The sequence below is a fragment of the Paramacrobiotus metropolitanus genome, unplaced genomic scaffold (genome assembly GCF_019649055.1).
Source record: "Paramacrobiotus metropolitanus isolate TYO unplaced genomic scaffold, Prichtersi_v1.0 Parri_scaffold0000124, whole genome shotgun sequence".
Taxonomy (NCBI): Eukaryota; Metazoa; Tardigrada; class Eutardigrada; order Parachela; family Macrobiotidae; genus Paramacrobiotus; species Paramacrobiotus metropolitanus.
In genome coordinates, this window is record NW_026570344.1 from 293,309 (window position 1) to 319,866 (window position 26,558).

A 26,558-nucleotide genomic window follows, 5' to 3' on the forward strand; every position below is an offset into this window, starting at 1 on the left:
TTCTATATCTATATATATCTAGTGTCTTTCCCCAGTACCATACTATACCATATTAAATAAAAATACATGTGCATGTGCCAAAGCGTCCACACCTCCTGCTGAATTTGTGTGTGTTCTTTTGTTCGAATTTTGCATGCTACCTTGGAGTTGGAGAGGTATGTTAAAAGGATGTACTCCGGTGCTTTTAACTTCAAAATACATAAGTTGCTTTTGAATCAACGTGCAATCATCGCACCGTTCAGACTGTAGAGGTATTTAGTATCTATTTATTCTGTTTTTACAGTACATTGATTTGAAGAGTGTACGATATTCACTAGATTAAAAATTCGGAGCGGCTTTAGGCTGGGCTTATTCCTGCTTTTGTTAATTATCTGTGTTCATTGCCGGACTGCCAGTCAGTGGCCTCACTGTAGTAGTTGCCTGTACATTTTCCCGTTATATACTGGAACCTTTTGTGCAGGAAACGGAGTTCTTTAAAAACATAAAAACGAAGTTACTAGCTAGCAACTTCGTAATTGTGCTTGCAGCTATTGCACAGTCAGTATCTGTGCTTCTAGCAGTAGAACAGTAGATCGATCTGCTGTTCTACAAACTAAAGATATGTAGTACAAACAACATCGTAACTTTCGCTATAGTCCCAAAACCTTGACTTATACAGGCCCTTGATGATCTCGGCGTGAATTATCGTTTTTTCACCAGTCAATATCAGGTTTTTTTCGTTTTTTTATGTATCGTTTTTTTCCCCAGGAATTTATTATCATTACAACGTAAATTTAAATGAAGCCGCGCAGTCAGAATTAAGAAACCTTTGCATTGTCTGACGAACTTTTCCCGTTCTTCTGTTTATTTTGAATACCTGCTCCATGATTTCAAATTACGTATCCACTAGAGTAGAACATGTACAGAGGTACGTGTTATGCTCATTTTGTTGCTTTAATTTGTCGGTAAATGTTTCAACACGTTTTCTGTTTTTTGAAGAATAATACTGAATTCCGATTGTAACATTATTGAAACATTAAAAATTTAACAAATTTAAACAGTGCTGATATAAAAATAGGTAAGACGGTCACTTTCTTCGGCCAAGATACCAAGTACTGGTCACAGCGCCCTCGCCAGACTGCAGGATTCCGGACTGCACCAGAGCACTGTGTTCCTGTCGCGCCGTTGATGGACGCTCCAACGGCTGTAATTTAAGCAACGCGCGCAGATCCGTGTGGGTGGTGGATAGGTCATCCATTGCTGCTGTTTTTGATGTCGAAAGTCGCAGCAGGATGCGATCGACATGGGTGTGTCTGGCTTTCGTGTGATCGAAATGTTCTTCTGTCAGCATTGTACGGGAATAACCTATAAATAAGTTGAAAGAAGCCAGAAAAATTGCCCTTCTCCGCTAGTAACAAGATTGCTAACATTTTATGACACTTACCAGGGCACATAGGGGTCCTCCAAATTCAGAAAAATTTCATATTATGTAAAATGGTAGTATACTATCGTAGTATGGTCAAAAAAATATTTTCATCTGCCATGGTCAAGAGGGCGTGGCCAGACAGCATTTAAAAGTTTGCATATTATCACATACTATGCAATGCAGTGAGTGGAGTTATTCGTAATTAGTTTTATATTAAATTTTTACTGTAGCACCGTGAACTTTGAAACTGTCGAGTGGTGATGTAAACGAAAACCACGTGCGGCGGCTCGTGTCACTGCTGCCTAAATAACATTTTCCAAAATCTGTTATGAAATGCAGTACGAGTACATATCTGCTAATTAGTAAAAGAAGTTTTTTGCACGGTTTACTCGTACATACAATACTAACTGATAAAAAATTTTCGAAAATGTGTACTGGCAGCAATGACACGAGCTGCCGCACGTGGGCATCGTTTACATCACAACTGGACAGCTGCAAAAGTTCACGGTGCTACAGTAAAAATTCAATATAGAACTAAATACGAATAACTCCGCTCACTGCATTGCATAGTATATGTGATAATACGCAAACTTTTAAATGCTGTCTGGCCACGCCCCCTTGACCATGGCAGATGAAAATATTTTTTTAAGCATACTACGATAGTATACTACCATTTTACAAAATAGGAAATTTTTCTGAATTTGGAGGACCCCTATGTGCCCTGGTTAGGTACTGATGGTGAGTACAAGTCATTTAGATGCGCAGTTACTTTGTGCAGTCAACTTTTAAATTCATCAGGTACAGTTGTAGCAGCTACGCCCGATTATAAATACCGTACACGTTGAATACTGTATTAAGCGCAACATGTTATAGGAGCACCGATGAATTGTTATTAAGCAGCGGTCATCAAGATCACAAGAGTTCGGGCGCCGTTTACCATTCTTAAGGTAGTAAGAACACACCGATTTAGTAAGCAGTGATTGATATAATGTAGTTTCGAGTAGGAGTGAGACTTTATAAAAGTATAACGTCGTAATTTTATTACATAATTTATACAAAAATATCAATAGTAAGCTAGGTTGCAACGGGATATCGGTGATGATCAGTTTTTGACCGATTGCCTTATGTCGGTTAAACGCGCCTACCTGCCCGTATTCTGGTCTCTCCATGCAAAAGGTCACATTTTCCCTTGCTCATAGTAAACAAAAAGGCAGATGCCACCAAAACCATAAATCTGAAAACTTTAGCCAGAAACATTGTGATATCCATTACGGTCCTGCAGCTGTCATCGCATTCGGATGCGTAATACTACTGATCCTACCCAAGAAAGCTTACAACGATGATTGTTGCAGCTTGCAAGCAAATCGGTGACCAGTCTTCCACATTCAGCGCAGTAAAACCGTTATATTTAAACGCTACAGCTGCTCAGAAACATAAGAACATTTTATTTGGCTTGACGAGATTCTACCTCTATTGTGCCGCAGGAGAAACCCCGGAATAACTCGCTGATATTTCCATAAGCATCCCTAATTCATATTTTCACCTTCCCACGCTGCTTATGGTTAGGTAGACGACGCAGATGGGAAGTAAATTCTTTATGGATGACGGGAATTGTGAAGTGGTTTGGAAACCAGATATCCGAGTGCGGTCAGGGCCGTCGTGTGCGTGGGTACCCTTCTATACAAACGGGTCAATCGATGGTGTATGTGACAGGCCGTCAGTCCAGCAGCACAGTACGCATCACGAAATTCCCAGGATGTACCGGCTGTCTGCGAAAGGCAATCAGGATTACTGGTTGTCGAAGGGATGATCCAAAAATAAGTGCCACGAAGGTTACAGCACAATGCAAGGAGCGGTCAAAACAGTGATATAATCGTTCTCGGGAAATACAGGAACATAGTGCTGCAGAAGGTCATGATTATCGATTTTGATTTCGTGATTTTCCGTGCTATATTAACAAGGTAGTTAACTGGCTTTTGATAACTATATAATAGCTAAGGACTATATTTATAGTAAGTCCCCGGCCATGCTAATGATGTTGCACAAATATATGTACAGAACGTTTAGTTTAGTGAATGTAAGACTAGTTGAGTTCAAGGTTATCTGTATGCGAAAACCAAGACGTAAGAATATGAAGGACGTAAGCGAAAACGTCAGATAACTGAATACTCCTTATTTTCATGCAAAACGTTATCAATACCTGTACCTTTATGAAGGGAAGTATGGTATGTTATGCCTTACTTCAGTATAGATATTGCGACTTTTTTGGGTTTGTCACTAAAACTGTATTGTCTGGCATTTGGATCATTTCAGGCCATATAAATTACCTAAGTATACCTCAGTCGCAGTTGCTTTTCTTGGGAGGTTTTTCTTGGGCGGGTGGCACTTGGCAGAACAGCCCGTAATCTTGTGAAGTTTGGCCAGCTCGGCCGGTAGTTAACCACCGCATTTCAATGCAGATCTGAGTTTCTGCCACAGCTGGTCGCTAAAATGCTTACCAATTCGCCGCCGATAACCAGACTTGCAAAACGTCGAAGTATAGGCTATAGCAAACCGTTTAAACGCGCATATATATAACAAGAATTGATAAACATAAATGATACTCTGATTGCTAAATGCAAAAGACACAATGTTTTGTTCTAATTAAGTACTTGATAATATTATCGTCTAATATATACATAAATATCGGTATACGGCTTGCAGCAGCTTTCCGTGCAAGAATGGCGAATCGTTAACGCAAACATGTTTACTAAAATATTAATATAAAATATATTTATTAAAATATATTATATTTATGCAGACATGTTTATTAAATGGTGACCACTCCGTACACACCCTTTCACACCCTTTCACTCCGTACACAACCTTTTGCACTCCCTTTCATTCCGTGCACAACCTTTTTGCGCACTACCATTCACTCGGTGTACTACCAAACTTTTATATATATTTATATATAATATACTGAAACGCTTGTAATCTATATTACTACAGAAAAGCAAAACTACAAAAAAATACTACTCGTACTACTTTTCTGCAACATCATGGGACCGTTCCGACGAAGACGTCCTGGTGTATGACAGCGTCAGCAAATAACTCACGTGGCAAGCGAAGATTGAATAAACAAGTGTTACGGAGCAGGTCTTGCGGAGATTAGAGTAAAAAACGTTGCTGTTCAAATAAAAAAGCGGGCGAGATTGCGCGTTTTTTTTTATTCCAGAAATAACTACTGTGAAAAAATTAAAAAAATTAAAAGGTTGTGTACGGAATGAAAGGTAGCGCAAATAGGTCGTGCACGGAATGAAAGGGAGTGCAAAAGGTTGTGTACGGAGTGAAAGGGTGTGAAAGGGTGTGTACGGAGTTTTCACCTTATTAAATACACTTCACGCATTTTACTAATAATGACAATTGAAAACTCCTTTAGGGTCTACGCTCACTGCCATAAGTTATCGTTAATATTAAACGTTAAGGAATTACATATGGGACAGAAGCTCATGCATGCAGTTGTGCACAATCCCCATACGCGCCATGTGGTAGTACAAGAGTTTGTTCAAGTTGCAAGATTTATACACATCTTTAGCCGAAACCTCCATTTACCAAAATTTGTTAATGGCTTATCTTTGGATTTTGCCGTAAACAGAATCTATGATATCTATGTATCACAGGCTTATGGATAACCAATGCTGCACCATGCGGGTCGTTGGACCGTGTGTGTCCATGTGCCATGTATGTTTCCGGGTGGCAGTCCCAGTTTTCTTCGAATATCCATGTTGTTTGCAGCACATCCAAGCCGTAAAATGTGCAGTGATGACAGTTGGATGATTAATCGTCTATTGCCATTGTTAACCGTCTGATAACAGCCTGATATCGTAGCAGTCAGAGCGGTGCCGACATAATCAAATCACAATAAATAAAAAGTCTATGTTAAACGTACAGTACTATCGTATCTTTTCCGGGTAATTATAGAAACCCCTGCACTTTGGTAAGAGGTTTTATTGACTCTGTACTTTGTTACGTCAAACGTTTTCGATTGCGATTTACCTGACAAATGTTGTGCAGCCTCGTATCACTCGACACATGTAATTCACATGTTTTGGAATTCTTCTTACAGTTTTGGAAGAGGAATTTGTAGAAGGTCTGATTAACGATCGATCATTGCGCTGTTACCGTCCATATATCGATAATTAAGTACAGAAACGTACTGCATCGCGCAACAGGAATCTCTGGCTTTTGGGATGTGAAAAATTACATGCATGGCCTGTGTTTGTTGATTAAGCCTCCATTGGCGTTGAACCCGCTTCTACCGGTCCTTCGGACATCTTACCTTTTGAGGAAGTGATTACGCCGCGGATTTTATATGGAGACCAGTACCGTTGGCATATTTTTCGGCGTTTGGGCAGCAGGTTATACAGCTGCTACCTTTGATACTAGCTTGTCATTTAATTAATCACTGCATAAACATATGAAATGCATACGTACACATTCAGGTATGATATTTCATGTTAATGCACATCTGTAAAAACATCATTTCAGTTACCGTATTGATTGTGTTGGGATGCAAACTATTCGCACGCTATTGCTACAGCCGATGGGGTGTCCGTGCAAATGGCCATCCGGAAGCGGGCGCAACAACGGTGAGTTCACGACCTATAATATCCTACTCTAGAGGAGGGCAGAAACTACAACGTAATTCAAGAAGACAATTCAGATTATTCTGCGACTACGCCGGTGTACGTATGTGTATAATTTGTATATTTGCGGAGTCGATTTTAATAGCTTTGCTGCTCATAGGTACAGTTCAACTTTCCATATATATAGAAGATGAATAATTTATTAATTTCGTATTCCCAAAACCCATAAAGTATATCTTCAGAATAATATTACCATCGTAATCAACGGCGTACCCAACGACACCGGTTCTACCGGTAATTCCGGTCTCCACTCTCCGGAAGTAACGCGGAGAATGCGTTTGTTGAACGCCATGCACCATCGTCTCCACCGGCAGCGCTCGCAGTCTCTCTCCGCCGTTGACACCGTCCGGCTTCCGCCCGGAGCGACGGCAGGCCAGTCTAGCCATAACAGAAACCGCCGCCGCTGGGGCGAGGCGCGTCAGATCAACGAACTGCCACCCACGTACCAATTGGCTGTGTCACATCCGTCCATCTATCGGCCTCGCAAATCCGTGCCGTGTATCTTTGAGCGACAGGAAACCATCCCGCCGCCTCCGCATTACGATGATTTACAAATTGACACATCGTTTTCTGTTGATCTCCGGGTATCCGTTGATCAGCTGGATAGCGGCGGGGCGGCTCTTTCGCATAATTTGTCCGTATCCGCGCCAAACCTTTTCGAATCGCCGGCCACTTAATTATGCATGCTTATCAATGCGTATTGTATTTAATGTTATGTATGATATTATTTATTACGTCAATAAATGATTCTTGTATCTTTTATTGTCGTTATCTGTCACAGACTCTCAGCGGCTATACTATCGAGTTACTTGCACGCAACAGCTGCATGATATTATAAGTAATAAAAATGATTTGGTGGATGTTTATTGTTCCGAACAAATTAAACTGATGTTTTTCTAAAAGAAGCAGGCACTGGGTTGCAGTAAATAGAAAAAAGACTCATCTTGCAGTAAATAAAGAATAAACAGGAAGCTTCGGATAGCGGAAATACCACAAGCTTACAATCTCTTTTACTTTTTTTTTCAAAGGAATTTAAAACGTTTTGAACAAGGTACGTTAAAAAAAACAAAAATGTACCCAGTATTTGAAGCAGTTGTATGTGTTACTGTCAATGCAGCCGGAGATAAACTTTAGTGAAAATTTTGCAGTCAAGTCCACACATCACAAAGTATGGCACTACAAATACGAGTACAATATATATAACAATAAGCAGCCGACTGTGCTGTACTGCTTTTGAATGACCACAATAAACGAAGAAATGTGCTGGCTGCTGACGGTTTGGGGCTTTCTGCTTTAAACAGGAAATTTGAGAGGTTCAATTTGGGAGGTTCAGTACTCAGTACTGCTAGAAATGATTCGTCACATACATCGCTTTGGAGAATAACAATCGTATCGATTCGAGCGTTGTTGGTTCAGTGGTAGAATGCTCGCCTGCCACGCGGGCGACCCGGGTTCGATTCCCGGACAACGCATTTTTTGTTTTCGTGATGTGGTAATTTGGGTTGGAATTTAGAAAAAGAATTGTTATTAACTGCTAACAGAAGGCCATCGAAATTAGTTTACTTTTTTTCAACAATGCATCATCGTTTAACTTCAGGAAATTATATTTCTGTATTACCTATTAAGTAAATACAGTACCGTAGTTTTACAATACTTTGCCGTAGTTTTACAAATAAATTACCTGGTATCGCGTTAATTCGTCCGCCTGTGGTTGTAATCGCGTTAATTCGTCCGCCTGTGGTTGCAGAATTACAGTTGACATAACCATACAGAGAAAATTAGCTGACAGTCAGACATATGCTCGCTTAATCACAGCAGTAATGGAGTGTGAAAACAGGAGATTAAGGATATCATCTGCTGACTGAACAATAAAGGCGTTTGTTAATGTTTTCAGCATATAGACTTACAAAAATAAACAGTTTCGCACCAGCTGATTTTAGTCTTGGCGACCGAGCGGAACTTAAGGATATGTGGAATACCATGGATGGCTCGGTACCCATGCTGCATTAAGCGTCACACGGTAAAACAACATAAATCTAAAACAGCTTCCTGTATGTTGATAAAGGGTAAAAAGAGTACACTGTGCTGTATAAAGCCATTTAGTTTAAACACATATCTATACTTTATAGTGAACAGTAAGCACGAGTAAATCGCATTCAGTTTTAATCACTTCGTTAATATTGCAGATTTGCACGTGTGATTTTATATTTTACATGCTTCTTAAACTTTACGTCAATTGCTACCCGTAGGCCCTACCCTAAGGAATGGGAGCCGAAAGACATTCTTTAGTAAAGTGAAATGCTATTTTGGGAAATCTTAAATCACCGGTAAATCGTCGTTTTAACTGCAGACGGTTCTGGGCTCGGAAAACCGAGCGGATTTCACTACATTGGAACTGGAACTGACAAGTGCCAGATTTTCCGAGGATAATCCACAAGAAATCCGTAGAAAGATCGAACCATGGTGACTGCATTAAATCTTATTATCCTTATCATTTTGTACGGATATTGGGACATATCGTTTATGGTTATTTCTACATATATTTTAAAATTTCAGCTGTTTTAAAACGCTGCTTTGAAATATTGTACAGGTGTGTACCGATATCCCTTGTCGCTATTCTTATAATACTAATAATATCATTGCCATTGGCCACGGACAAAAAAGAACGCAACGCCTACAAATACATCGCGGAACCAATTTGTAACGAAACATGCCGGTATTTTCCGAACTTGAAACTAAATTTCTAATTAAATTTAGGCTAACTGTTTTATTATAACTTATGTACAAAGTGTGAAATTTTTAGTCCATATTTAGTGTTACAACCACAAGAACCGAATTTGGTGGAACTCATTTATTTGGCCAATACTTCCACTGAAATCTTGGTGCCATCGTTGTCGTTGTTAAAGAAATGGTTAGATCTTGATCTCACGGTATCTGCTGACAGTATTATCGCACGCATTATGCACCTTGTCAAACATGCCGGCAACTCGCTGCATTCTTTATCCATAAATATATTAACTAATGATGTTCCAACAAACGTCACGGCCACAGATGGCTGGACCAGGTACGAAACTTCCGGCCAAATAACATTTGCATCCGTACATCACGTCATAAGGATGAAAAGCATTGCCTTGCCCATTGTAACGCCGGTCTGGATAATCGACAAACGGCATTTCTACCTGAGTTTATCGTCCAGCGGACTACGCGGTGAAAACTGCCCGTGTATTGGCGGGAAGCTTGCTCGAATCTTTAATTCGTTCTGGCATGCAACGGTATACGGTCGTGGAACGGGATCGGAGATCAGTCAGAGCAGCATAACCTTTGAATCGAAATGTTTCAGTGGGCCAGAGACAGGGCTGCTATCCGTATGTACATTATTGCGCTGCGGAATCGCACTGAAAGGCCACTGGAATATTAATTTTATATTATAGGTATCGCCGGAATTCTTAGCGGAGCGTGTCGTACTGCCTTCAAGTCTGCTAAGGCTGATTAAAGTGCTGGAAAATGCATCAGAGTTTCTGTTGATGATCGTGCCCGGATACTCTCCAACTGCATCAAAATCTGCCAACGACACGCACCGGTAAATAATGACGTTAGTGTGTTTCGCACATCCACATACGGGAACGTCTGCCGTCATTTCCCTGACCAGCTGGACAGCAGCTTAAGTAATTAATAATGCGTATGTTGTTAATAACGCGCATGTTCGAAAACTTCACAGTTCAATTTTACGGTGCAACGATAGATCCTAAAGTTTACTTGGAAAGAAACTAGCGGTGTACTTGTATATGCACCATTTATTATACAGGAAATATTGGCCATTCGTGGACAATGCCATCCGCTCCACACTGCATGATCGCAGGTACGGGAAATGTTTTGTACTATACCATTGCATGCACGATTTACACTTAATCCACTGACCGTCATTAGTTATCGTTGACAATCGCTATATATTAAGTTTTTGAGCGGCTTTTTCTGGCTTTCTTTCTGCTTTTATTCATTTACCGTAGTCATGAGCGTTACTTTTTCTGGTTTCTTCAGGTTGTCCATAAAGATGCTGGTGCTGTCGCCCAACCCAGCAGTTGATCAGCCGTATCTGCGATCACTAGCTGCTCTTGGTGACCTAAACGGACAATCCATAAGAATTGTTAGTGCTCTTACGAATAACCACTGTTGTTTCTATTCACATCACATATATCAGGCGTATCATTTACTGCAGAAAATTAATAAATTGGAAGAACGTGCGAAATCACCACAAGTGTTCCCTGTTGTCATCACAGCACACGCTATCAGTTTAGGTACACAAAATTATTAATGTATCTTTCTCTACATGCGTGTACGATGTAGCGGTGATAACTGGCTTTCTTCGTGATTCTAACAATAAATGCTTGCATTAATCGCTGTTGTAGGCATGATCCACATTGCCGGCAATTCTTATTTCCGTTCCTTGGGTATCAGCATTACGTTGTCACGTACTCGTAATATTACGCTGTCGAATGAGCGGTGTTTCGGCGCGCAGCATGACTACCTGCGGGCCATGTCCGTACATTTGGATAACGATTTCATAGAAGATGTCTGGCGCACAGGAATGGACACCTTTCTAACAATGTGGGAGGATGCATCCGCCGAGAATGTCTTATAATGATACTAGAAAATTTACTACTGGGATTTCGGTTTCGTCTCCATATTATATGATTGTTTGAGTTCTATCGAGACGCCTAAAATAAGTTGTTTTTCGGATGGTAGCTTGATCTGGTTCTAAGAACATGCTGAAATTTTACAAATTATTCTAACACATTAGCCGCACGTGTATGTATAATTCTTCTGGGTTATTTTGTAGACAAGTTATACGGAAAGCAGATTAACAAATGCAAAAGGTCACCCACTAAGCTACCACATAAAACCCTTCGAATTCATAAAGCATTGATTGCATTTGCAACATTGTCGGCCGCGTACGTGCACGTACAGCCATGTGTGTGAAAGGGAAATTAGCAATTTGCTGGGGCCTTTTTTCAATCATGCCCTCGTCGTTACGTGCAGCGGCTGCGCTGTCCATATAGACACAGGCTTGGCCAAATAGAATACAGCATATGCGGAAGCAAGGGGTCTGGCTTGCAATCGATTGCCGATTTGGCTTTGATATGCAACTGCCCGCGCTTTGCATCCTCAGGATTCTGCGCCACGTAATCACGGGACGCCAACCGGAACACGGTTACGCATACACACAAAAGCAATGCACCGAATTAATCCTCCCAATCAGCCGGATCACACACGCTGCACTGACATGTACGACCAATGCATCCAGGCGGCAGCTTAGCCGCGTATCCTTTTATTTTGCCCACTTTTTTGCACTCTTTTCCTGCTCTTGGACTAGCACATTTTTGAATAAACAAATGCACCTTCAAAAATAAGTGCTACAAAGTTTTTTATTAAATTTTATGAAAAAATATTAAACGTTGCAGTTTTCCTAAATAATAAAAACCTTGCTTGTGTTCTTATTGTAAGAATAATGTTTTGCATATTTGCTTAAGCCTCCAAACTAACCATAAGTAAATACGCATTATCATTTCGCGTAGCTTTAGTATTTTTAAAAACCATGTTGCAATTTAAGAACCAACAAAATAAATTTTTTTACTAGATAGGCACACGATAGCGGTAAGCTTGCATATAACATATACAGATTTGTCTTCACCAAAAAGAACTTATCACATGTATAATAAATTTTCAAACTAGTGAGATTTAATGTTATAAAAAGTGTTTTGCTTCCTGAATATTTTTACAAGTAGTTTCTTCCCGTCCTGCGATCATATTAGCCGGTCGTTAGTTACAAGGCAACCCTAAAAGCAGCTCCCTATCTGTAACACTGTAACTGCCACAGTCACTCGGTGTTCTTCGTACAGGGCCTGATCCTACTCTATCCCTGACTGCGCGCCAGTGCGTCGCGCTCATACGGATCGCCAATCGTCCGTGTCAGATCCCAGTGCGCCGGCTCCAGTGGAATACTGCTGCAGCGGAACACCGGTGCAGCGTTTGCGCAAGCGTGCCAGCCGGGCGTATATATTTTTCTCCCGCCATCCTGCTGCGTGTCAGCGGATCACTTTCAATAACATTTTATTTTGCCGGTTGAATGTGTATACGCCTTCGTGTACATGCGCGTCGCGATCTCGGCGATCCATCGCCCACGCTGCTGTATCATTCCATGTGTTGATGATGATCCCTTTTTCCACAAGAAAATTGCTTACTAATTGATCAACCGGCGAATTGTTATTTGGCGCAATAAAGTGCAATTTATAAATATACGCGCGCACACTATTGTGCATGATTATAAAGCGATGTACAAATACGCTGCACGCAAACTAGGTTAAAAGCGCAAGATCGTTTGTCTTTTGCTAACCGACTGCGACATCTCAACGGCCCAAGGTCGTTCCGGTCAATTTGCCTGACCAGAAATGTCCCGGAACTGCCATCTCTCATCCATCTTATCCCGGCATCCTCTGGTTCCCAATTCCATCACCCTCCTGCAAAATCTCCGCTTCCGGTCAAAGTCTGTCATCATCCATTAGAGACAACAACTAACTGCAATAGTTGTCACCACAATGGGCAACTGTAATTCCTGTTTTGTAATCATGTCGCTCTTGTCGTCGGCGGCCACCTGTGCCGGGTTTTTCTTACCGTACTGGATCAAGGGTCAACTGAAGCAGCAGCCGACGGTGGTGGCCACGTTCTTCGGGACGTTTCGTCGTTGTGCCTTCCCGCAGATCAGCGCTGACCAGACGGAGATTGTCATTGTCAATGAGTGTGGACGGTACAGTTCGTTTATGGATATTCCCTCGGTCTACTGGCAGCTGACCACGCTGGTCGTGGGCGCGGGCTCCAGTTTGACGCTCTTTTCGGCGGTTATTTCTTTTCTGGCTTGTTGGGTCAATGAGATGTGGAACAAGCTGTTTATTAAAGTCTTGGGAATTTTGCATTTAGCTGCAGGTAAACATTGTGTGCATTTCTTCTAGAATTTGTGCAATTCATTATCTCTGCGAACAGACTACAATGCACCTGCAATAGCTGAATTGTATTGACGCTTCACCTTAAATAGAAATGTTCAAGAATTTTTATCCAGAAGTTTATGGAGCACTTTTTTGTAACAGTTCTGCAGGTCTACCGAATATCATTTTACAGCATGATCATGAGCCAAGAACTTAATTATTTTGTAATGTGGTAGTTCAGCGAAAATTATTCGAAAAGAGCAATCTTAAACGACAGGCGAAGGTGATTTTTGTATGTTACGGGAGTTTGATATTTAGCGTAGGACGCTGGATAAGTCGGACAAGATATTATGGTGCTATACAATTTATTCGTTCTTCCATAAAACGGCAAATTATTCGAGTGTCCTTCTGTCAAAAGCCATGGATCTATGAATACACCCTGATTTGTAAAACTGTGTCAAGAGCTGTTGGACATATTAACAAAATAAATATGAATGATAGTGAAAAAGGGAAAAAATGATCAGAATAACAAGAGCGTGAAAAAGCCTGGTGAATGGTCTGCCTAACAGGAAGTTGTCCAGCCAGCAGCAGATAATAAAGGCAGTCGGCGCTATTAAAATCCCTTCCCCAGCCGTACAATGACGGCCATTCTGTCAGGAAAAATAAATCCAATAATCAATAGTTATTTGGCTTTTAATACCGGTACCGGCACAGTAGGAGCACAGGGATTTTCAGGCAGAATGGATACACATAAGCCAAATCGCCCGAAACGGAAGGGTATAAGACAAATATACATTATTTATATTTTTATAATTATTGATATTCGATCAGCTGGCGGCTAACCAAATATATTTTGCATAAAATAAAAACATTTTTAAGGAAGAAAATTAAATTAACCGATAGAAAAGTACCATACATGAACGCTTTGCTGAAAGGTGCAATCTTAATACAGTGGTAAGATAAAAAAATAAAAGATCAAACAATAACTGAAAAAGATAAATGAAAAAATAAGTTGCATAGAATTAAATGTTTGGACCGAGAAACCATATCGGAAGCGGAAGGAATCCATTTGGTAAATGGTTATCTAACGGTTGGTGGCTGGCTTGTGTTTTGTAGGTCTGCTGATTACGAGCGGCCTGTGCATATATCCGCTCGGCTGGGATCATCGTGAAGTGCGGGATGCCTGCGGCCAGTCGGATAAATACCAATTAGGTTGGTTTAATTGAACTCACAGTCGGAAGTTGTGTGTATGTGGCTTTCGATCACAGTGCAGTGGTTTGTTGAGAGAGCCTGTTGGCTGGGTGAGAAGACAAATACTCCATCCAAAGGGAGTCCACTTGATCGCTAATCAGCCGCCGCTATAATCAACAACCACGATGCCGGCTACCGAATTCGCCGGCAGACCCCGCCCACCAAATTTCCCTTAATGGTCTCTGTAATTATTGACTACGAACAGCGGAGTATGTATAACAAAAAAAGAAAGAGGATATCCTATTACATATGTGGGTACATTTGTTGAGTATGCTATTAGTTTGCCGGTTACTCTTTTTAAATTTTTCGATAATCATTGTTTTCTTTTTGGAAAGTTAATATATTTTACCTTAAGATGTAATTTTCGTTAATTTTTTCGGTTTTGAAGCTTTTGTTGTTTTCCCTTAAGGGGGTACTTATTACAGCGATGTCATAATGATTGTTTTGAAAATGTTTACATTGGTAAAAGTATACAGCTGGCCATGCTTCTTGGCCGATTGTCAGTCGACAACTCTTAACCTGCTCAATAGCCCATTATTATTGCAAGCAATTTGAAAATGTAATCGGAATATTCGATCGTGATTTGCGCAGTATGGAGCTAATCGATAAATCGCTCAAAGGATCCACTGATTATTGCCAGTATTAATCGCCAGTCAATTGCAAGCTGTGCGTGTTCTCTTCCAGGATGCAACTGCAGCTGGCCTTCGTTTTTTCGTTGGTCCGTATACATAAGCGACTTTTTTGGAAAGCCTAAAGTACATTATAAAGCACCACAGTTTTTGTCTTCTTTGATCTGTAAAAAAACATAACAGGCATACACGCACTGATATCTGTACTACGAAGTATGCATATGTACAGAGGTATGTGCAAAATTTCTGGGTGGGTTTTTCAATTAAGTTCTAGATCTAGATGTAAGACCACAAAAAGCACGTGCGTTTTTCTAATGTAAATTATTATAAGCCAGCAAGAAACATTAATGTGCATATTTACCACTTCACCATAAAATTAGTCACAGTATCACATTCCAATACTTTCTCGATAGCAAACCCATTTAAGATTTGAAATTGCGTCGTCAACAAGTGAACAGAAAGAGTTGGGCTGTCAAATACAAACTTATTTTATTTATTTACGGTTAGTTCAGGGAAACTTTATTTGATATATTAATTTGAAACATTCTGGTGACCAAACAAATATGTGCACGTGTAAGCATTGTGCCTTTTTCTGCAGGATCCTGCCGGATATTTTGGTGTTATTTTATACTGATCGCCACCGGAAGTGCGGAGTTTTTTCTCTTCATTGCCTCATTACGAATGTCTCCCTCCATAGCTGCACAGCGTCCTGTACCGGTGGCCGCCAAGGATCCCTACACGGACTACGCCTGTGTTCAAGATGTCTAAGGGGATTTTGGCGGCGTATGCGCATACGCGGCAAGTGGGGATCGGCGCGCCATTACATTAAATTATTCCTCGTCCACCGTATCGACACTCTGTTTTTTGCCCCTCTCCCCGGCTGGCGTGTACACGGAGCATAGCGCGCCCTAATGATTGGCGTTTTAACAGCAATTGATGGCTTTCTTAATCGTCCCACTTGGGATGTATAGGGGATTTTTTCCCCTCTACTTTCACGTCATTTCCAATGAGCCACGGTGGTATTGATTTTTTTCTAAACCCCTGTTGCAGTACTTATATGCTGTTCATCAATCTTGCCATATGGAAGGCTTTCTTATGAGTCAATGACGCGCTTGTCGTACGAGTGCAATGTCACGCGAATGTAACGTGCTGTACGAGTGCGAAGAATGATTGACATTAAAACTGCCCATCTGTTTGCGTGAAATTATTACGCGGATAGTAATAATTATTATTATTTATTAGCAACAACAATACGGCGTTCATTGAATGGAGAAATGAAGACGATGCACGAGGTGACCAATTGATGCAACTGACAAAACACACGCTGTGATCAGGTTGTTCTACTTTCTTGCCGGCAAATGACACATTTGGATACATCGAGATTCTGCACATGTAGTAAAGTGTATCCGCATTCAATCTCACTTTATCGCGTAAATTCCTAACTAAATCCAAGAAATCCACGAAAATGATAAAATTGTTAGTAGTTTGTAGCGTTGTGTTGTCCACTGGGTACGCGGCAACTCCAAATGCGGATGACAAATATCAGAAATGGGCCGACCCCGGCCGAGTGCTATACCAAACCGCGACGGACTTCGGTAAACAATGTACGGTAGTTATATGTGATCTGGCAACGAGAACTATGCTTTTTTCCCGCAGATCCCGGCGATATGCAAGTGCTTCTAAGTGCCATGCAGCAGGTGTCCCTTGACTCGGGCATGTGTATCAAATTCCAGCGCTACGATAATCGAGCGGATGCGGGAAAGGATTATATCTATATCTCTAATAAACTGAGTGGAGGCAAGGCAATGTCGACATGTTACACTTTCCCGGGACGCAGCGTGGAGCAACAAGGACGAGGACAGTACATGGTCCTGTTTAGCAGTCGTACAGCGCCGGGCGCTGCCAGTCAAACTGCCACTGTTCCAGGTACGACACATTACTGCTGCGTACTTTAATATGTATATCTGTCCGACTGCGTAAATCTCCGAGGGAGACAAATACATTTTGAATATTTAGTACCTGTTGAAAAGATGCCAACGAAAACGCTATCAGCAGTGCGTACACGGATACCCGCCAGTACCTCTGTCAAACACGAGCGCAAATAATGCTTACAGCACCGCTGCTTCTTGCAGTAGCAATAATGAGTATTGACTAATTAACAATAACAGACGCAACTCCTTGATGTACGCTTAGGTGCGTGCCTGGACACGGTTCGAGATGCCATGAAGTACCTTTTCCAAGCGCTGGGATTCCGCAGCGAATACGGCCGTACCGATCGCGTCAACTACCTGGACTTCCTAGCCGCTGACCCTAACAGCCTAGTGGCCAAATCCATGGCAGAATGGACGCCCTTCAAGATTTACCAGCCGGGCGAGGCCAGCTTTTACAATCTCTTCGATCCCTTGTCCATCACCATGGTCGACGGGAAAAAGTGGGCCAAGAATCCTATGAACCCGGTGTTTACGCCCAAATCTAACGTGTGGATCGGCGGGAAACCGAATCTAAGTCAGCAGGATTGCCAGGCATTGGCTATGTATGGATGCGATACAATTAAGTGCCAGAACCGTAAGGCAGACATGGAGATCCCTAGTGTGACCTTTCGGTAAGGCTATGGATTGTTTGTTTGTCGGTTTCAGCGTACAGTCTGCTGGGAGGACAGGGAATTCTAGTGACGCCGCTGAGCACTCCCATGGATGCCAATGGTGTTTGTGCAACCGGACAGCAAATACTTCTTGGGTCTGTTATGGTATGTACCTAAACCGCACGAAACCAGTAAGGTTTAAGTTTCAATTACGCACGCTGTGCTCAGATATGTACTCTGTAGATACGTAGTTACGTAAACTGCAAAATTGCAAAACAGTATGAACTTTATGAAACTGCAAAAAATTTTATCGATAGAAAACATGCGCGAACTTGCGTAAATTAACGCAAATTCGCAAACTTCTACGTTATATTGCATATCTTAACAATAATATTGTACACTGCAAGCACAATCGCGGCCATTCGATCTTAAAGCAGCCGTGGAAAAGAAAAGGTTATTTATTCTACAGTAAGAAACTTACTTCCAGGCGAGTGGCTTGACCGTCCCCAAAGGGCCCCAAGCCGGAATCCCCTTTAACCCGCAACAATCCGCCGTCAACCAATCCATTTCCGGTTCCGGCATCGTCCAGGGCGCGTTCATTTCCGGTGAACCGTCCATTCCGTCGGGCCCGGCCCTACCCGGACCGATGATGATGTCGTTGCCAGTGCACGAGCGGGCCGGTCTCAATAGTCCTTACGCGTTTTCCGTTGCCGGTTCCAACCCGTACAACTTCCAGATTATCCCCGACCCGGTGGATCCGTCCAAGGCCAATATCATTATCAACAGCGCCGCGCGCAGCTTCACTAACGCCCAAATCACTGTCCAAGCGGCCAATATCAATGCACCGCAGCAAACACCGCAGGTGGGGCAAGCGCTGGTGTCGATTAATTTGAACTGCGGACCACTGTTCATGAGCTATCCGCCGGGGTCATCGAGTGCTGCATCCAGGTTAAATTTTCCTAGTACACCCATCAGGATTGTGTGTGATGGAAATATGCTACAAACGCCCATGATCATCGGAACTTTCACCGTACGTAAAATTTAAAAAAGTGCTTATCTAACGACATTCTGTTTTTATTATTTTTAAAAATTAGTTCACGTAATTAATATGCATAGGAAATAAGACAACTTATGCGTGAAATCTTGAACCTTGTCATATAATATAAAATTTTCATAATTATAATATATTATGCTAAAAAATCGTATTTCTACATGTGCTAATGTCATCCTTCTTTAATTCACATGCAGGCTCAAGATCCTGACAGCGACACTGGAGTCACTTACTACATAAGCATGTCAAACAAATTCCAAATTTCTTCAGTCGGTGTTCTGGTGTTGGTGGAGGCGCCGGCATCCGGCCTGGGTTTGATTCCGGTGAACATCAACGCTATGGACGCTAATGGTGCTGTGACAACGCTGCATCTTTCCATACAATTCAGTTGTGCATGACATGATAAATAAAGTAAATATCAACTGTTCCGCATAATTATTTTTGATTGATTGCGCGGTTGAAAAGAGGGTTTTATCACAATATAATTAAATACGAATAAAGTCAGAATGTATAATATGTCTCCACTGAAACGCCTACCCAGAATTATGAAAATGCATGCACCTGGAATATTAATACAATTTAAAAATGAATGTGCTCGAGACTTGCATATGTATGTAGATAGCTGTTAAGTTCTTGCAAGAACTTGCAAGAACTTACTATAGGTCTCACACTATAGTAAGTACTTGGTTCTTGTTATAGAACTCGCATCAACCAAATATTGTATGCATGCTACAACATGAGTAATACTGTACAATGTACATACTGCACTGTACGTATAATATATTTATTATCTATATATTTAAAAGTGTATATAAATATATTTAATATATTTAAAAGTGACATAAACACAATCGCGGCGGTTTAAATGGTATGGCTAACATTTAAAAATCACCCACTGGTTACTGTGGTATGTAAGTACGTTTAGTTTTAATTAATTTTTATACTACTCTGTGCAAACGACTGATTAACAACAGCATTATTAATAAAAAATGCTACCGTACGAGTACTATAAGTGCGATGTAAAAGGAGCTTTGTCGATCAGGGACTTCTCCATTCTGGGCCGTCACTTTTCTCCGGCACCGTCCCCCTGGCTCGCTGCCAACCGCCTTCATTCATCCGTTCGCTCCGATCGTCGCAGCAGAATCAGATTATCACGTTTCGACCGCTCCCTCATGGGTTCGCTGCGCATGTATTTACGGCTGTATTTTAAATCCCGGCGTAACATGACGTAATCTCGCCGTACTCCTCTCAGTCCTCTGCCATTCAAAAATAGCGGGCCAAAAAATTTGGAGCGTTCGTTAGAAGAACACAGGCGGCGCTTCGACTCTTCGCCTTACTGATGCAATGGTAAAAGTTATGCAGCGCCGTCTATCATCTGCCGCGCGAGTGGCCCAAAGTTGCCGCATCTCCTTTCGGCTGTTTATGACCGCTGTTCAGAGTTGTAAGTTTGCTTCCACACGCTTCTCGATTTCCTTTAATACGACCAGCAATTTGAAGTAAAAACAGAAAAACTAAATTTTTGCAAAATTATTAGTTATATGTAATATGATGATCATTAATTGATCTTATTTCAGTTGAATTGTCTCTTGATGTGCTCGTTGCTTCCAAACTGAAACTCTCTATTTCTACTATAATTTTGGCAAATCTGCCAATTTATTCACGACCAACTGGCTGGTGGAAAGATCTACTTATCTGAGTTTGAGATCCCTGTGCTGAAGCTACGGACCTGCTAAGGTGTAAAACCTGTTGCAGCACGCTCTTTGTGAGTCTTGACACTCGTCTACTCACTGGCGTTTTTCGACATGTCTGCCTTGCCAGCTGTTGTTAATCCGGATACCTCGTCCACAGAATCTGTCTTTGAATATTCTGAACCTGCAGCGTGTTTGCCTAAGATCCCGCGTGCTGGCAGTCCACAATGGGAGGAGTCCTCGTTGACAGCCAAGGACGACCCAGGCGTGGCTGAGTCTGTATTTCTTCGGGATTTCGTTTACAAGGTGAGTTATCTTCCCCATGTTCTGCGCCACGTATGTCTGGAATAATTTTTATTACTATTACAAAACCATCCGGTATGGTTCAGTTTCGTGATCAGGAATTTCGGACTAATCCACAGACACAGAATAGGAACTGCTTGCACCAGCTTGCTAGTTTATAACTAAACAGAAACTTGAAAGTGACTGCTAGGTGGGCAGTCCAGTAGCCGATTCTTTTTCTTAGGACTGTGTGAAAAATTTTGGAAGTATAATGGAGATTTGTGTACGAATCGTTTCAGGAAATACTACTGTAATAGCTCCCAGTTTTCTAAGTAGCATGCTAACTGTGCTTGATAGATTATTAACTGATGTATTGAGAATTTCTGAGAAGATTGAGATTTGAGACAGACTCTGTAGCAGATAGTTTTTAAAAAAAAAGAGGTAATAAAAATGGATTTGTATTGACTGCGCACATTAAACCATTGTAAACATTTGGGAATGCTGCTTTGAAATCGATAGCCATCAATGTTGACACTTGACACTGGCATTTACGTTAGAGAAATTCAGTTTACTGGAAGGTGTGTCCGTATTATTCATCTGTTTGGATAATCTTCCCCCTAGCATAGCGGTTTGTTTTAACTTCTGCACAAGTGCCGTTTGTGTTTCTTTCGACTTAATATTTTTGTAAGCGTGTTTTATGATGGTGACATAGCCAGACATATCTCCTGTTTTTTTCGAACAGATTTTGAGAATGTATGACGCAGCTCCGGTTTTCTTTGTTTGAGAGTTTCTTTGATGCTTTACAGCATTATCCTGTGGGAGAGGAGGCTAAGATGACGAAGAATCAGCGTCGTGCGAAGCTGAAGAAGCATGGGACGCTACAAAAGTTCTTAACCACGGTGCATTCGTCGGCGATGAAAACCCAGTTTGCGCAACTGCCGTTCCATAGTTTAAGCGTTTCCAAACGTTTCAAAGGTACACTTTCAGCTGCCATAGAAGTTTTGAAGTTAAACTGTTTTACTTTTTCACAGAAAACATTACGCGAACATGTTGATATATATTTATCTGAATATTTTTACATTTGCATTGTAAACTTAGTTGTTTTAATAAAGCTGCGCTTTTGTGAGTTCACAAGCATCATTAATCACTACGAGTAGTAGTTCACTTTTTTTGGTTAATAAATTTATACAAGCGCGGAAACTTGAGTGTCTTGTAACCGAATTTTTGGTGTGGTTTATCGAATGTCTTGTGCGATTATTGATTCTGCCGTTTTTGTTACTCGATTTTAAGGAATTCTGGACCACAGTGGACACGAAAATCACAACGTTGGGTATTTGTTTAACGAGTTTGACATTCTTGAACGGATTGGTTTCGGTGATTTCGCTGAGGTGAGGCGTTCGCTGTGTGTCAAGTTAGTAGAGTACACGTGTCTTGATTTCGGTGTTTCGATTTTTGTAGGTCTTTAAAGCCAGATGGAAGCTGAACGGACGGTTGTACGCAATTAAACGGTCAATTTCTCGTTTTGCTAGTTGCGCTACAGAGGTGGGTGCTATGTGACAGTGATATTCTGAGATTCTCGCTTTCGCAACGACATGTACATAGGTACATAGTTGTGTTGTACAAAATACTATAACACTAAGATTTTCGTAAGTGCGTAAAATGTCTATAAATGAAAAATTTGATCGTGCGACAGAGTCTTGTATTTTCGTTGGTTTTAAGTGATTGATAACATTAATCGAAGGGTTTTGAAGTTTGATACTGATGGCAGAGTTGCTGATGTTAATAAGAATAGCGTATTAGGGTAGAATATTTCTGGATGCGTGAATTCAGGCAAAGGCTAATTTCGTTAGATTATACAAGTACAAGACTACAAGTACACAATAAATAATTATATGTATATTGTGTTCATTATATTATGTCAAATATATTATGTTTATTTAGGGTCGACCTTCTGAAGGTCAGTTGCGTTGGATGGATGAAGCGTTTTATCACAGCAATGTATCCGGTCATCCCAATATCGTGGAGTGTATCCAGGCCTGGGAGGAAGTGGGGTATTTCCATATTCAGATGGACTATATGCCGCTTCGGTAAGGGTTGATTACATTTACCGCCCACAAATATTGGTGCTGCTTTAGAAACTTATGGCTACATATGTGGTTGCCGGATTTTGTAAGTCATTCATGTTCTCATGCACCAGGCTCGACGATTACGCCGAAAAAATGTACCCTTTAGCCCCAGCTGTATTCTGGACTATTTTGACGGATGTGCTAATGGTAGGAATCTGTTTTGCCGAATGTACGAGCATATAAAGCATGCTCGTATTAGCATGTAAAGCGGCATTTGCTGACTTCTATATTTTGGTAATTGCTATAAAAAACTAAGATCGCTCAGAGTTATTATATTATGTTAAAACTAATTTGCAATTTTGCTGCTCAAACAGGCACTGGAGCATTTGCATAAGATGGGATACTGCCACTTAGATATCAAACCGGAGAATATTTTTCTGGATGAGTTTGGAGTGACAAAACTGGGCGACTTCGGGTTAATAACCCTTGTGGAAACGGTAAATTTAATCAACATGAATTTTTTTGGGAATCAGTTCTAAATTTATCTCATGCTCAGAACGGAAAGGAAGCCGGGGATGCGCGTTACATGCCATTTGAATCATGTGATTCCACCAAACTGGGTCCCGCTGTGGATATTTTTAGGTAGCATACAAGATTACTCATTGAATGTATGACTGTTTAGTGTTATCTTGATTTTGCATTTTGACAGTGAGGTATTCTCTTTTGTGGTTTAGTTTAATTTAAAAGAACACGGTTCACATTAATCTTTTGAAGTTAGGTATTGCGCTGGACTGAAAATGGCTCATTCTTGAATTACTTGTAGCCTGGGTATCACGATGTTGGAATTGTGCACGGATGTACGCTTGGATAGTCATGGACGAAACTGGCGCTTGTTACGGGAGATACAATGGCCCGATGCGTTTTACAGTCGTAAGATCAGAGCGTTTCCAATGGACGTTCTCATTTTTTGTTATTGTTTTAATTGAACACGTGATTTAAACATATTTTTTCTACAACATCTTTTGCTCTTCCTATATATCTGCTTTAATAGCTCAAGTTTTGCATTTCATCCGACTTCGGTGTCTGGTGGTACTAAAACCTTCGATGATTTTGTTTGAGCAGTCTGATGAGTTTAAATAGTGTTGGAAAATTCGTAGGTATACCGGTTGAGATGCAGCCCATCCTTCGCCAAATGATGGCGGTTGATCCCCGTCTGCGTCCTTCCGCTTCGAGTCTTCTGAAACTCGCTCCGATTTCTCAGTGTGCTTTTCGACGTCAGACATACTTTTTGGTATGCTTCATCGTAGTAAAAACAGTTCGGAGGTTACGGAAACGCATCTTCAAATTTTTCTGCTCTTTTTACTGCAACCAGCTTTGAAATATTCCATAATAATCGTTGAAGTTGTACGACCGGGTTGATCACTTGATTTAATATGATTTCTATGTTTGTCAGTTTTTCATTAGGTAGAGACGAATGTATTCAATACCAGTAAGCTTTTTTTGTAGATGCTACCGTTGTTGCGCTGGCAGAAGTCTGTGACTGAGACCATGGTCAACAGTTTTTACCGCGGAGTCGATTGGCTGAAAAGCTGGAAGTGGTTCGCCTCGCAGGATCCGGTGACGACCGACCGGCCTGTTACGCCTGTGGGGAATTTTAGCGCGTTTGAGCATTCCTTGCACTTCAGCTTTCTAACAGACAGTACGCGCAATTTTCAGGACTTTTACCCATACCTGTATTTCTTTCTTACGTAGTAACAAATTTCCATCCAGAACTTATTTCTTTTCTGTTTGAGGAATTTTACTGGAATTCATTGCATCGTTTTGGTTTGTTTTAGCTGGGAAAAAGGACGATGGATCAGAAAATGAGCTGGAAGAGCCGGTTTCGCGACCTGGAAATTTATCCAAAGTGAGTTTTTTTGCGTATGAGAAGTTTTTTTGCATATAAGGAATAAATAAATATTTAGCTTGTGCTTATTCAAATTCAGATAGATTCTGAGTTGCTTTTTCCTAATTTGCGTCCAGCAGTGTATTTAGCTGTCAGGGCGGCGTAATGATGTTCATAACCTTATTGTCTTGTCATCGTAGTGGAAGTACTAGTACTGCTGCTCTCATACTCGTAGTTCTGTTTAAATTTCAATAATGTTATGCCACTCGGGATGCATTGAGTGCTTTCCTTGTACATACAACCGTTTTCCGGTTTAAAGGGTTTGTGCGGCTGTACCTGAATCATATGAAATTATTTAAGCTCATCAAGGGGAATATTATATTTTCAGCATGTGGTTTAATTGATTGTTGATTAACTTTGTTAAGCGACTACATCTGCAACACATAACTGCCTTTAATTTTCTTATACTATAGCTCGAGTATTTTGCATGGCGTTTTTAATTTTGTGGTTTTGCCCAATAGATATTTGCGGAATTCGATTCCGACGAAGAGGCCACAGAAGCGTTGTTCCTGGGTTCCGACCAGGAAGACCTGGACGATTCATCGCCTTTTCTCTGTTCTCTGCAAGAGTTGAAAGTCACGGAGGATATTGCGGTTGATAACAAATTTGTGCCAGTTTCTCCGGATGACAATCTCAGCAGCGGTGCTGCGGAGAGCGACGATGGTCCGGTGGATTTGAATGAAGTACACTATTTCGGAGCGACCGAGCTGGGTTTCGAAGAGGATGAGAAGGCCAAATAACGGAAGGGTATTTTTCTGGAGAAGTTACCGTAAATTCTTTATCTCTTACGGTTTTGTTTTACGTTTGTTACCCTGTTCTGATGATCGCTTTTGGCGATTTCTTGCGGTTGATGATCTGAAATCCAGAATTTTGTTGTTTATCCATAGGGAGGTTTACACTTAATTTTGACGAACTTCTTGTTTTTTTGTTGTCGAAAATTAAAATGGAACAAAACTTCTGTAGTCATTTGTGACAGTCTTTGAACTTTGTTAATTTTTTGTGCTAGGAAGGTTGTACGTCAGTACAGAACTAGGAATATTTTGATAACAAAAAATATTTGCATGACAACAGGTAATATGGATACTCGAAGTACTTCTGGAGCAGATCAGGATACCGGGGAAGTACTCGTGGCGCTGTGTATTGGTGACTCTATATAATTATAACCTTTTTATTTCCGATGTCTGCTATATGACTTACTGTTAGGAAGATAGCTTTTAGGAATCTTTCTTCGTTGATATTCTTCTGAAGTATGCTTTTGAGAAGAAATAACAAGCGGTAACACGAGCGAAAATTCTGATTTAGGCAGGGAACGAGTACCGTCCGCGAAGTGATCCTTGACCACTGTTCCGTAAAGTATGTACGCGGCTACGCGCCAAGTCCAACCTGAACATTTCTGGCTGATATTATCCGGAAACTGTCATTTTTTATTTGGTCGGTCATACTAGTGCTAAAACCTGACTCAGATTAGAATTTCGTATTTACAGATTATAAACATACTATTTTGAGAAAATGTAAATTTTTAAAAAAATCTTGCTTGCTTCACTCACTATGGAGTGCTATTATTGCTTGCATGATAACCGTTTAATCCAATCGGTGGGACACAGTAGGGCTATATTAGAAACTGGCCCATAAAACACAAAACATGGTTTCTAAATGCACAAGCAGGCCGAAGTCAAAATGTGGTAACGATGATATAGTACCATCCTTTCACTGAAAAAGACAAGAGTGTGAGTGCATTGAGTAGATTTTCTTTATCCTCGGCCATCTCCGGCACCAGTGGCCCGGGGCTGAATCAGTCAGCCCCTGAGAAATCCCCCGCCGAACCGGATGACATATTCCCGCGCTGTTGGATCTGTACAGGCACACATTTGTCAGCTTACAGCACTCCCCGCTCACGTCAAACCCATTGTGCTGAGGGGAAAGGGAATAAATAGCGCCTCGTACCATGCATGTGTGGTGTGTACAGATATGTGCGCGGCATTGTCCATAATTACA

General features: G+C 41.1%; 5 protein-coding genes, 1 long non-coding RNA gene and 1 other non-coding gene across 11 annotated transcripts; 6 read left to right on the top strand and 1 right to left on the bottom strand.

Moving 5' to 3' along the window:
- Positions 1-948: 948 nt before the first annotated feature.
- On the bottom strand, positions 949-7,980 carry LOC129598535 (uncharacterized). 4 transcript variants are annotated; one of them, XR_008691714.1, is made up of 6 exons: positions 7,775-7,980; positions 6,307-6,746; positions 3,743-6,049; positions 2,874-3,307; positions 2,551-2,646; positions 949-1,344 (listed from the first exon to the last, which is right to left on the bottom strand). It is a non-coding gene; the product is annotated as an uncharacterized LOC129598535 (long non-coding RNA). The 4 variants fall into 4 exon arrangements; XR_008691712.1 differs by lacking the exon at positions 2,551-2,646 and having other exon boundaries at positions 2,874-3,174; XR_008691711.1 differs by lacking the exon at positions 2,551-2,646.
- LOC129598534 (uncharacterized) lies at positions 5,427-7,070 on the top strand. Its single transcript, XM_055496501.1, has 3 exons — positions 5,427-5,805; positions 5,936-6,036; positions 6,276-7,070. The coding sequence occupies exons 1-3, from the start codon at positions 5,760-5,762 to the stop codon at positions 6,768-6,770; spliced, it is 642 nt and encodes a 213-aa protein (XP_055352476.1). The 5' UTR covers positions 5,427-5,759; the 3' UTR covers positions 6,771-7,070.
- Trnag-gcc (transfer RNA glycine (anticodon GCC)) lies at positions 7,495-7,565 on the top strand. Its single transcript has one exon. It is a non-coding gene; the product is annotated as a tRNA-Gly (tRNA).
- LOC129598533 (uncharacterized) lies at positions 7,638-10,929 on the top strand. 2 transcript variants are annotated; one of them, XM_055496500.1, is made up of 10 exons: positions 7,638-8,113; positions 8,343-8,381; positions 8,444-8,556; positions 8,684-8,809; positions 8,897-9,458; positions 9,525-9,673; positions 9,899-9,952; positions 10,132-10,237; positions 10,310-10,388; positions 10,500-10,929. In XM_055496500.1, the coding sequence occupies exons 2-10, from the start codon at positions 8,358-8,360 to the stop codon at positions 10,730-10,732; spliced, it is 1,446 nt and encodes a 481-aa protein (XP_055352475.1). In that variant the 5' UTR covers positions 7,638-8,113; positions 8,343-8,357; the 3' UTR covers positions 10,733-10,929. The 2 variants fall into 2 exon arrangements, with proteins under 2 accessions (XP_055352475.1, XP_055352473.1); XM_055496498.1 differs by lacking the exon at positions 8,343-8,381 and having other exon boundaries at positions 7,656-7,718; positions 7,988-8,113.
- Positions 10,930-12,097: 1,168 nt separating this feature from the next.
- Positions 12,098-16,115, top strand: LOC129598549 (LHFPL tetraspan subfamily member 6 protein-like). The gene is made up of 3 exons (XM_055496515.1): positions 12,098-13,071; positions 14,187-14,282; positions 15,549-16,115. Exons 1-3 carry the CDS (start codon positions 12,687-12,689, stop codon positions 15,716-15,718), a joined length of 651 nt encoding a protein of 216 aa, XP_055352490.1. The 5' UTR covers positions 12,098-12,686; the 3' UTR covers positions 15,719-16,115.
- A 178-nt stretch (positions 16,116-16,293) lies between these two features.
- Positions 16,294-19,125, top strand: LOC129598531 (uncharacterized). The gene is made up of 6 exons (XM_055496495.1): positions 16,294-16,545; positions 16,607-16,876; positions 17,144-17,515; positions 17,587-17,696; positions 18,019-18,561; positions 18,780-19,125. Exons 1-6 carry the CDS (start codon positions 16,416-16,418, stop codon positions 18,978-18,980), a joined length of 1,626 nt encoding a protein of 541 aa, XP_055352470.1. The 5' UTR covers positions 16,294-16,415; the 3' UTR covers positions 18,981-19,125.
- Positions 19,126-20,068: 943 nt separating this feature from the next.
- On the top strand, positions 20,069-25,520 carry LOC129598515 (wee1-like protein kinase 2). Its single transcript, XM_055496468.1, has 13 exons — positions 20,069-20,576; positions 21,359-21,527; positions 21,843-21,940; positions 22,011-22,094; positions 22,494-22,639; positions 22,750-22,825; positions 22,993-23,115; positions 23,175-23,260; positions 23,442-23,548; positions 23,776-23,909; positions 24,125-24,317; positions 24,454-24,524; positions 25,025-25,520. The coding sequence occupies exons 1-13, from the start codon at positions 20,385-20,387 to the stop codon at positions 25,301-25,303; spliced, it is 1,758 nt and encodes a 585-aa protein (XP_055352443.1). The 5' UTR covers positions 20,069-20,384; the 3' UTR covers positions 25,304-25,520.
- The last annotated feature ends 1,038 nt before the right edge of the window (positions 25,521-26,558 follow it).

Bases quoted from the DNA above. Each gene is read 5' to 3' on its own strand.
- LOC129598534 (XM_055496501.1), top strand. From the start codon at position 5,760: ATGGAGACCAGTACCGTTGGCATATTTTTCGGCGTTTGGGCAGCAG. The intron at 5,806-5,935 runs GTTATACAGCTG...ACATCATTTCAG, and splicing joins TTTCGGCGTTTGGGCAGCAG to TTACCGTATTGATTGTGTTG. The intron at 6,037-6,275 runs GTGAGTTCACGA...GTATATCTTCAG, and splicing joins CGGAAGCGGGCGCAACAACG to AATAATATTACCATCGTAAT.
- LOC129598533 (XM_055496498.1), top strand. From the start codon at position 8,078: ATGGCTCGGTACCCATGCTGCATTAAGCGTCACACG. The intron at 10,238-10,309 runs GTTAGTGCTCTT...CATTTACTGCAG, and splicing joins ACGGACAATCCATAAGAATT to AAAATTAATAAATTGGAAGA. The intron at 10,389-10,499 runs GTACACAAAATT...TCGCTGTTGTAG, and splicing joins AGCACACGCTATCAGTTTAG to GCATGATCCACATTGCCGGC.
- LOC129598549 (XM_055496515.1), top strand. From the start codon at position 12,687: ATGGGCAACTGTAATTCCTGTTTTGTAATCATGTCGCTCTTGTCGTCG. The intron at 13,072-14,186 runs GTAAACATTGTG...TGTGTTTTGTAG, and splicing joins AATTTTGCATTTAGCTGCAG to GTCTGCTGATTACGAGCGGC. The intron at 14,283-15,548 runs GTTGGTTTAATT...CTTTTTCTGCAG, and splicing joins GTCGGATAAATACCAATTAG to GATCCTGCCGGATATTTTGG.
- LOC129598531 (XM_055496495.1), top strand. From the start codon at position 16,416: ATGATAAAATTGTTAGTAGTTTGTAGCGTTGTGTTGTCCACTGGGTAC. The intron at 16,546-16,606 runs GTAAACAATGTA...TTTTTCCCGCAG, and splicing joins CCAAACCGCGACGGACTTCG to ATCCCGGCGATATGCAAGTG. The intron at 17,697-18,018 runs GTATGTACCTAA...ACTTACTTCCAG, and splicing joins TACTTCTTGGGTCTGTTATG to GCGAGTGGCTTGACCGTCCC.
- LOC129598515 (XM_055496468.1), top strand. From the start codon at position 20,385: ATGTCTGCCTTGCCAGCTGTTGTTAATCCGGATACCTCGTCCACAGAA. The intron at 21,528-21,842 runs GTACACTTTCAG...CTCGATTTTAAG, and splicing joins CGTTTCCAAACGTTTCAAAG to GAATTCTGGACCACAGTGGA. The intron at 24,525-25,024 runs GTGAGTTTTTTT...TTTGCCCAATAG, and splicing joins GACCTGGAAATTTATCCAAA to ATATTTGCGGAATTCGATTC.